Source organism: Parasteatoda tepidariorum, chromosome 8 (genome assembly GCF_043381705.1).
Source record: "Parasteatoda tepidariorum isolate YZ-2023 chromosome 8, CAS_Ptep_4.0, whole genome shotgun sequence".
NCBI lineage: Eukaryota > Metazoa > Arthropoda > Arachnida > Araneae > Theridiidae > Parasteatoda > Parasteatoda tepidariorum.
In genome coordinates, this window is record NC_092211.1 from 1,700,635 (window position 1) to 1,712,014 (window position 11,380).

The 11,380-nt window shown below is 29.0% G+C and overlaps 1 protein-coding gene across 1 annotated transcript in view; it reads right to left on the reverse strand.

Moving 5' to 3' along the window:
- The window catches only part of LOC107436604 (uncharacterized), a 70,636-nt gene that overhangs the window by 47,579 nt on the left and 11,677 nt on the right, over positions 1–11,380 (reverse strand). The window contains exon 5 of the mRNA XM_043052114.2: positions 7,123–7,270. Coding sequence (XP_042908048.2) covers positions 7,123–7,270 — 148 coding nt within the window. The remainder of the gene's footprint in view (positions 1–7,122; positions 7,271–11,380) is intronic.

The following is an 11,380-nucleotide window of genomic DNA, read 5'->3' on the forward strand; positions in this document are numbered from 1 at the left end:
TATATATATATAAGTAAAGCGAGGAGAGAACGAAGATACTAAAAACTGATAAAAGTTGTGATCGCCTTATTACGATAATTTTTTCTTTCTGGATTAATTCCGTCAAATCATGGGTTGTAAATACTTTTCCTTCATCAGCATTCATATGTGTATCAATATCACCGTCAACCCAGTATTTATACATTAATAATAAAAAAAGAGTATAAAAATACTTCAAATTATTATGATGTAAATGCATTAAAATTACTTGCTAGTGAAAATAAAAAGAAAAATAGCTGTCGTCATAGCAGCGCTTGCGCACTGTTTACTCGTTTAAAATAAACGAGTAAAAATAACTGAACTTGAGTGAAATTTCACTCTTTCATAAGGAGCTTTCTCATCTTGAGTGAAATTCACTCAAGTCAAAGAGTGAACTGAAATCTCTCAAATTTAAGTGAATAATTTTCAATCGAACTTGAGTGAAATTCACTCGTGTTGGATTGACTATCAGTATTACTTGAATGGATCGTTTTCAGTCAAACTTGAGTGATTTTCAATCCTTTTTTAATTGAATTTGAGTGAATTTAAATCATTTTTCATTCATAATTAGCATTATTTAAGTGCATATATTTTAATCATTCTAGAGTTATTTTCTATCATTATTTATTATCTTTACATGAACGACATTTAAATCACATTTGAATTAAGTTAATCATTTTCCGACTAATTACAGAATCTTTCAATGCCTATCATAAATAAGATGAAACAAAAATCATATTTAGCATGTGTAACATAAATAAATTATTGGTTATAAGTCTTTTTTTTTAAATTTTGAAACTAAACTGTGATAGTTGAGAAAAAAAGTGAAAGCTTAGTAATTCATCTGTATTTAACAATATGCTGAATGTAATTGCAAGATAATACTCTTTAGTTCGAAAGCTTTGAGACAGACTTAAGTGCAAAATTTTAAGGATTTTTAATTTTTTATAATGAAGCAAATTTTTTATTTTTTTGCGAACAGTTTACATAATTTTTCCTTTTACAGAGGTATTCAGATAGTTATTAAAAAGACGTACTTAACCATTTCCATCTTACTTCATTGGAACATAACTTTGATAATTCTTCTACATTCGATTTTGTTTGCAGGTAAACCTTTCTATAATACTTTATTTATGAAAGATTTGCTAAAATATACTTCTAAAATTTTTTTAGATATTGCTTAAATGCAGGACCATAATGTCTTTTTAACAGAGTACCCACTCAATTTCCGAAAAAAATGCCCTTGCATTTCCGGGTAAATTACAATTAAAATCAAGACCATATTTTATCTATATCATTCAATTTTTCATCAGAAATTTTTGTTTCTTTTATTTGTAATGCCAAGTATTAGATTTTCTGTGTTAAAGAATACATCACTAAATGGAAACATCTCAGTTTAACTAAATTGTAAAATTTTTGCAACAAATAATTGTAATAGAATTGAATATAATTTAATTGTAATTGAATAATTGTAATAGAATTTAGAATTGTTCAACTCGAATCTCAATAACTAATTACTGTCATGGACAATTTTAAGACTGGTTGTTTTCTAGGTATAAAATAGAAATTCTTCAGATTTTTGTAAAAAAAACTGCAAATTGCCCAAACTTATTCCCTGATTTTTGGAGTTAAAATAAAATTCTCTGACAATTTCAGGTTTTCCCTCTGTCTCGTGGTAATCCTGTTTTACTTGTTCATTTGTTTAATTGTAATATGCAAATGAACTGAACGCAATTTAACTGTAATTTAAGAACATAATTAAGGCATCTTTGATAATTTTAACTTGCTTTTATGTAACGTTATATGCTTGTGTAACACAACTCTAAAAATCACATTTAGTCATTAATGATAATTATTAAAAATATGTTACTTTCATGTCAGATTCGTTTCATGTATTAACGCTTTGCGATCGTAGTCCACCGACCTGCAAAAGCAAAGATGCCAACATGGTCCACTTTGTGGATATGATTAGCAGTTGTGTTGCCCACTGCTACATTTAAATAATTAAAATATGTCAATTTTACCATGCCACCTTGTTCGAATAATTTTGCGGCGTGTCTTCGAAAGCAATGGCGAATTGAAAAAAAGTTATGCAGTTCTTAGTTTTTAATTTTTACTACTTTATAAAATGTCTTCTCGAAGTGGAGCAGTCAGCATCCTATGATTACTGATAACTATGTAAGAACTGGAATATAAGAAGAAATTTATTTTAATAAATGATATAAATACAGGGAATCTATAAATGGAGTTTGCCGATCAGGTGGTCGAAACCGAGAGGTCGGCATGCCTTAACTGTGAAGCTTGTGGCAGCGGGTTCGAAATCCCGAGCAGGGCATTTATGTTTCCCTCTCTGTGTGTTGTGCTCCGTTGTGTACTGTGTGAATTTAGCTCTAACTATGAACGGATATCAGTGGCAGTGTGGCGTGAAAAATGTTGCTCGCCTCCGTGACTTAGGTTCACAGGTGCCCAATGGGTAACGTTAAATGAACACCACTTCCGACATCTTCCGAGGGGAAGAGCGAAAGTTCAGTGTCTGCTGTTAAAGAAAAAAAATGGAATTTATTCGCACGTGGTTACAAAAAAAAGAGAGTATAGATGAATATATATATATACATATAAGCATAACAGACAAATACAAAAATGACAAAAAGAAAAAAAAACGAAGAAAATTAAGAAAAACAATAAGTTCTATTTGCAGCACATAAGCTGCAAGTAAATAGGACTCATAAAATAAGTTCAGCATGCAAAAAAAAAAAAAANTAAAAAAAAAAAAAAAAAAAAAAAAAAAAAAAAAAAAAAAAAAAAAAAAAAAGCATGGAAAAATTACAGAGCAATGAAAAAAAGGGAAAAAGAAAAATAATAATAAAAAGCCGGGAAAAAAATAAAAAGCCGGAAAATAAAAGATACAATCTTTTCATCAGCTCACACAGTTATATCCGCAAAAAGGAGTGCTTTCTAATACTGTATCAATATAACCAAAGCAAAATATGTCAAAACAATAGTGTTACAACACTGAAAAATGTTAACAATATATTACAAATAGAACACATTAAAAAATATCACGAAAAAACAGAGATTAAAAAATTAAGAAAAAGCAGAACGAAACCTAAAACGAAAGCGAGTAGCGAATTCAAATGAACCTACATGTACCGGAATCTTTCTAGAATGATTTAAAATATTTTCATACCAAGATTGCCAGATTGCAAAATATGAAAACAGAAGCGCAAATTGAGCTAAAAGCGTAACTAGAGGGAGTTTTGTATTAAAGTGCGTTCTTACTGCTGTACTGAAGTGCGTTTGATTTTGTTAGTTACCAAGAATGGGCTCAAAAATGGATGTGCGCAAGGTAATATTATACTGGATAATTTAAAGAAGTTGACATTTAATAATTTTAGAAAATTAATAATTTTTGAAAATTAATAATTTTTGAAAATTAATAATTTTTGAAAATTAATAATTTTAGAAAATTAACTTTTATTTAAGAAAAAAATGAAATAAAACAGAAAAGAGAAAGAAACATGGATTGCCTGTTTTGCATATAATTTTAGCCATGGATTTGCCTGAAATGGATTATTTCCATTCCATCTCGTAATATATATTATTTTTGATTCTGCCCCCCTATTTTACAATTAGTTTATAATTATTATGAAATTCCAATTCATTTGTATTTTAAAACACTGTAATTAGCATTGTACTTTTAATTAAATGATAATTCTGTATTTTAAATTTTGCCTCAAAATTTGAACTAGATGAAAAGTGGTAAGAAATTTTATGCTAACAACAAAGGAAAAATAGTTTGTATAAAGTGATAAATACTTTACGAAATGGCTAAATAGTATTAAATCCGAATTCCAATTAAATAAAAACTAAAAACAGTAAAAAAACGGAACAATTCAAAATACTATTCAATTTTTTTAAACGTAATATTTTCCACTTTTTTAAAATGATGTATTTATAATGAAATGCATAGAACATCTGAAGATATAGATTTGAATGAATGGTTCTTTTAAATTTTAACTTTCATAAATAAAGGACAATAAACTTTATTAATATAAGGCAATTTAAATAACCGCACGTATAGACTGTATGAACGTTAGATTATTTCTTAAATATTTTTATAAAAGAAGTATAGAATGATATGAAATTAATTATCCACAAATGTTTTGTACCATAAATATACATAGAAACATGGATATAAATCCATTATATTAAAAAATAAATTTAAAACTTTAATATGAGATCCGAAAAATTCTAAAATTCTTTACAGACATCATAAATATATCACCACAATCTTTGACAAAGATTCTAGTACGGAATTAGATTTTTTAAATATTCCTTAATCATCACATTTAACACTTTCAATTTTAATAAATTTCTCATGACAAATAATTTAATTGAATAGTATTGTATTTAAAAACGTTAAAATACGGAATTTGGAAAGTGTATATAACACATTCTAAATAATAGTATTTTAAAAATACGAGTAAAAACAACAAAGTATATTTACTTATCGAAGATAAAATAACGTTTTCTTCAGAAATATCGCTATTAATTAAATGATATTTTGACTCAAAATATTGATAGACATATTCTTCAGAAAAAAAATAACTTAAAGTAAAAGCAAAGACATAATTTATTTAGATCGTAGAACATAACAATTTTATTTAGACTTATTATCGTTTGCTTTTTAAAATAAAACGATGCAAATTCCAGCTTATAGCTCGCACATATTTAAATAATAAATATCTCACTCATGCTTGAGTAAAAACCTCTCAAGAACGCAAAGCAAGTATATCACTCAAATTTAGGTTGATTTCACTCAAGTTGAGTTTAAAAAATTTCACTCTTTTTTAAGTAGGGGAATTCACTCTTTCATTTTAAGAGTGTGATATTACTCTTGAACAAAACAAGTGAATATGAGCAAGTTAAAAATCGTGGACGACATCAAATCCAAACCAAGACGCATTTTGTTAATAGGTAAAGTGTGTAAATGGCTAAAAAATTGTGTTTGCATTATTGTAATCACTGGTTACCCAGCGGTCATAATGTTTTGCCAAAGGTCTGGATTGGTTTTCAATTCCTGTCTGATATATGTTTCTCACGACTTCACAGAATTCTTTTCCTTCTTCAGTATTCATATTCATATTAAAATCGCTAACAAGACAGTAATTATGAATAAGTCAATCATAAATAGGATAAAAATTCTTAAAATTATTATACAAAAACATTAAAAATACTCACCGGTAAAGAAGAAAAAGAAGTTCCGAAATGATCGTCTGTTTTTTTTTTCAATTTGAATTTATTGTGCTGCTTTTTTATTGATGCTTATGTTGTCCTGATTTTTTATGACATACAAATCCTCATTTGTGTTTAATGGTGCTGATTTAGTCGATGAAATTAATCTACTTTAAAAGTGTGCTGAAAACAAATATTTTCTCATTGGGTAAAAACATAAAAAAAAGAAGATTTCGCTGAGAATATTTAATTAACCTTTAACAGATTTGCAATAAAAAATTTTCTCCGTATTTTATTTAAAAAAAATTGCTGTGACTTTCTGTAACACCTTATCGTCTAATACACCACCGAAATCTAGCATTTTATCACATTAAGCTCACATCAAAAAAGAAAAGAACGCAAAGAATAAAATAAACTCGGCAGATTAATGCATACTACATGTATAACTATATGTATATATGTACAGTCCGCAAAAAAAAAACGAATCACCCTGAATAACTTTCGTTCTAATGATCGGATTTTCACGAACTAAGTGTCAATCTTAATGGTTCCTGGGGGTGACCTCAAATATGCTAATTAATTAGTGCTAACTATTAATTAAGNAAACTATTACTTACCTACAAACAAATCTTTGTCTATGAGGTTTGGAAGTTCTAGAATTCCATTTCGCATTGTTAAGTTCCCCAAATTCTATTACCCACTTGTTGCAATCGTTTAAATTTAGAACATTGCTACTAAGGGTAATTGTATTTGGGGAAATATATTCTACTTCATTTTTAAATAAAGAAGGCAGTTTCTCTGTTGAAAAAACTGACATTTCAAGTTTGTTCACAAAAGCTGGAGTATGCTGAAAATAACAAGCACCGCAGAATGAAACAGCCATACGTCACAAACGGCGTTGCCGAGAAAGCCAATCAGCGCTCTCAAAATCTCTTGGGGATACTATGTGTGTAAAGAGAGTTTACATGCTACCGGGCAGTGGTACTTAACTAGACCTAGTATGACAAGACCTTTGGTATGTATGACAATTAAATAGACAATTTAATAATGATTATTAAATTAATGATTATTTAATAGACAGTTTAAGAACTTCTATTTTTTTATATTTTTAAATTAGAAGATTTATAAGAATTATTTATATAATTATAGAAGGCCGCCAAAGTAAAATATTCACTGATCGTTTCAATTAATTCGGACTTTGGCCAGCCATCCTCAGCCACTTCGCAATCTGGCCGGACTTCGGGCTTTGGCGGTAACATATATAACTGCTGAAATATTTGTTTGAATGTTATAATAGTCACTCAGTTCTAAAAATGCACGTGAGAGAGATTGAATGGAAAGGAAAACGCCTGAACTATTCCTTTGAAAACTCCAGACATAATTTATTTAAATTATAAACTTTAAAAATTATTAAAGGGAGACTTATTTCGGTTCTTTTATACTTTGAATTTAGAACCTGTATGCCATTACTGCGAAAAACATACATACATGTTATATCATTGCTTTAATAGAATCCCCTTAAATTTTAATATGAAGTGTTCCAGAAGTCTCTTAAAATTTTAAAGAAAGTATATTCTTGATATCTTTTAATATTTCAAGTGTCTCAGTTTTCTTTTTTTTTTATTTTTTGTTCATTTATTTTTTTTAGGAATCTTTTCCATTTCCAAATAGAATAAAACAAAAATTATAAGTATCAATTTTTAGATAAAATCATCTTTAAGTTTTACGGAAGGTGGATTTCAAGTTTCTATTGAAATAAAGCCAAACTGGAATAAAATGAAAAGAAATGGCACTTATAAATGCAAAATATACCGTGCATGCCAGCACAATTAATTAATTCTTTGATACGGAATTTTTTTTGGAACTTACATCCATAGATTTATGATCAGATACGTCATCCTCCTCACAATACCTTAGATGAAAACATTCACATAAATTCCGGTACTCCGTAAATCCAGATATTCTTAGACATCTTTCTTGAAATCTCGGATTACGACAAATGGCGGATGATTTAAACCTAAAAACCAAACAGTTATAATTTATTTGTTTTGTTAAAAATTTATTTTTTTATTGAATTCCTTAAAGTGTGGAATTACGGAAATAATACCGGTTTCTCTAAACAACAATCGTGCCTGTAAAAAACTAATAAAATATTATCTCCGAAAATAAGAATTTTTTTTAATCCGTTAGAGCAAAGGGCCCTCAAATTGTGGACCTATTTAATTGAGTTAACTATCAAATTTACAGAATATTTATTATCAACTAATTACAGATTTTAGTATGCTGTGTTCATCAGAGGAAAATTTAAGGTGAACAATAAACACAGGAAAGCGGGTCAGCATAAAATAGCAGATAATCACTTTAAATTGTGTGAAAATTAATAAAACAGTGCTAATTTTATCCCGTAATAACATATTTTTCAATTTTTACTTTAATTTTTTTGGTCAATTTTGGTCAAAGTAAGAGTAATACAGTATATTTAGCATTTTAATAAATTATGGTTACTAAATACCAGCATTAAACACCGGTGTCTCTTTCTGCGTCTTCAAAACACGGCTCAATTCTAAACAATAATTCGTGAAATTCACATTTATTTTCAGTTACTTAGATCTAAGGGAAATAGGTATTTATCAATAAAATTTCTTTAAATTACAAAATTCATTAGCGATGAATTTATAATTATGAAATGAAAAAATGTCTTCCTTTAAAAAAATTTTTTATTTCGAATATTATATTTGAGATTTTATAATTCCGATAATCTAACAGATTTTTTTCAGTAACTATGCGACTGACTATTGAACTCAAAAAAAAAAATGTATTTTTACTTGAAATAAGGGCATCCGAATTATGTGTGTATGTAATGTTAAAAGAATTATATAATAAATGTAATCCATAAATGGACCTTGTATCTAACACGCAATCATTTAAAATCTTTCCCCATAAAGAAAGTAATAATATTGATCTAATTATCTCAGAAAATGTGATGATGTGTCTTTAGTAGCTGGAGAAATTGATCAGTCCCACGTTGATGCTAAGACATATTAATATTTAAATATATTGTCCAGAAAGATATAAAAACCCTCGTGAACCTTGGTTTTACGTTGTCTGTTTCGTTCGTTATCTCGCATTATACTTCATTTTCTGCTGGGCCGTATAAATTGTATGTATGGATAATGTTTAATTAACCCCGGACTTAAGGTCACCTTTTTTGAGAAAATTCTGCTTTCGCTAATGGATAAATTTTTCTGAACAAAGTAAGCAAATTTTTTTAAAGGGACATGCTTGTAGGCTTTTATAACAATCTTTGTATTATTATCTATGAGAGGAAATTTCTCTCTTGAGTCAATATCAGAAACATAGTGGAATGGGCAAAAGCACGGGAAGTGTGATTACAGAAAGTATGGGAGCTTAAATTGTAATATTTGAGAGTGGATTTTATTCCAGCTAGCTTCAGCAATTGAATCTTGGAACAGTCCAAACATTTAGAGAACGTTTTACTAAGCAATTCGTTTCCTTGAAACTGCAAGATCCTTCTAAAGCAAAAATAAATGTTCTGGATGCTCTGGATCTAATTTTTTTCAGTGTTGGATAGTGTCGATCATTACAACTGGATTTAATTAAGCGTCTAAGGATTAATTGTGTCTTGGTATCCAAAGGCAACATTTTCCAAAGGCAACATCATCCAAAGGCAACATAAAATTGCGTGGCTTAAGAAAGTCATGTTTCCCGAAGTCGATGATACGTATATCGACGGCAACTCATATCCCCTTACATTTCAGTTCCTTGAATATCTCGTTTCAATATCTATATCTGCTCCTGATGATTTCAGTATCTTCTCTCGATGACAGTGACAAAAAAAAAAGATGAGTAAAATGTATCGGATGATATCCTTAAAACAGATCGCAAGTTTTAAAGCGTTTAACATTTTGAAACGCTTACTAATAAATAGTTTGCCTAAAGTAAGAACTCCCCTAGCAGTTCATCTGGACCCGTGGAGGTGACAATGGTAACGAAATATAACTATTTCAAGTAGGGGATGTGTGCTCATTGTTTATTGGCTTGGATCGGCAAAATAAAGAGATTCTTTCTCTTCGGTCTATTGTGTGAACTCCCTAGAGTGAAGAAAAGCTCCTAAGAAACCCTTCCTAAAATGCGCCATTCCTGTTTCCATAGCAGAAGACCACCTTAGTCTTTAAGGAGGGGGTAGTTTTAACCGTAGACAAACTATAAATCAAAAAGTAAATTTGAAAGGAATTGTAAATATTGCCGCAGATATTATTTAAATCATACCTAAAAGAAAAAAGCATATAAACGTGACACATTTTTTCTAATAGCTCAACTCGTAAATGTGAAGATTTAAAAAAATATGCCTATGTATTTTTTTTTAACCTGATTTTACTTTATCCCGCTTATCATGTCTAATCTAAGTTAAAGCGTTAAAAAATTAATAAATGAATTGAGAAAAGCTTTGCTCTTGCTTCAAAAATATTTACGATGAAAAAAAAAAGACGAATAACCACATATGTTTACTTAATTTCTTGTTCTTCTATTTATTTTACATACATGTTTAATATACATACTGGGCATATTAATTGCATTTATTATTTGTCAAAACACTATTTTCTTCTCGACAAGAACAAGCTTTCGACATTTATTAAAGATTGCTGCCTACTTTATCTAAATTATTGTGAATTTTATGGTGCTTCTATTAAATGGGGAAAAAATTCTTCCATGAAATCTTTTATTCTTTCATCTTTCACGGAAAACTATAAAAAAGTTGACATTAATTAAAATAATTGCTGCTTGGAAAATTTTAGTTCAGCAAAACAATAATTATACCCCACCCTAGACTGCCAAAATCATGCTTTTTTTGACAAAAAAAAACATGATTTTTCTCAATAGATTGCATATTATTCGACAAAAATTGGAATGAGTGATTGTAGATTCACAAATCTGGAGTCATATAAAACATAATGTTTTCAACCTCAAATTTTTTTTATTGAAAGGCATCTGTAAAACCAATAGACTAAACAATAATTTATTTTTTTTTGATAATGCTCTAGTAAAATCAATTTTTAAGAGTGTTGAAATAATGTGAACAGTGCGCAAAAAATGATTATCTTAAAAATATTCTAAGCAAATGAGCGGATATTCACATTCAATCTTAATTATTCGAATGGGTAACCTCAATTATGCTCTAATTGAAAAATATACTTTTCCTAAATTAATATACCTCTTTTTTGATGGATTTGGATTTCTGACCTAAAAGAATGGGGGGGGGAACAGCCGTATTGTGAGAAATATTGTCCCAATAGCTTGATCAGGAGAGTAAACCAAAGATCAATTAGTTGAAATAAAAAATAAAAAGTTAAAAATAGACTTATATGACCGATTTAGTTGCGACAGTGAATTAATGAGTCTTGAATTATGAGTCTAGATTTGTATTGAAATAAAAAGTTAGCCGCTACATTGATTGTTAAGAAAAGAATAAAGTATTTATATTATCTTTTAATATCTCTATCTATATTATATAAAACGCTAATACGTATGTATCAATAAAACCGATGATATTTCTTTTCTCGCGTTGGCAACAGTTTTCATTTTTAATTGATAGAATTCGGCGCGCAAGAGCGCGTAGTGAGCATCATATGGCTAATCAATATTATATAAAACGCTAATACGTTTTAATTGATAGACTTCGGCTCGCAAGAGCACGAAGGGAGCATCATATGTCTAATCGGGTGAATTCTCACCGAATTATCAAAAAAATTCTCACAAAATTATCTTCATCGAAGCCGATGCTTTACATCCCGGGTTCAGTAGGGGAGAGTGGGGTCAATTGTAACAGGGTACGATTGTAACAGAGCAAAAATTTCGAGTGTTGGGTTCTAGATTTGGTTCCTAGGTGGCGCACAAGGTGTATTTAATAAATCTACATGTACACCCCTGATTACAACCATTTTTATGTACTTTTGAAAGAGTTACATCACGAAAGATATTTTCACGCCACGCAAGTACTTTTTTTGGTATTAGAATATTATATTGTAACAAAGTAATTTTGTTTAAACAAATAAAAATTAGTAACCGAATATGTAAGTGGACACCTTAATTAACATTTCAATAAAAA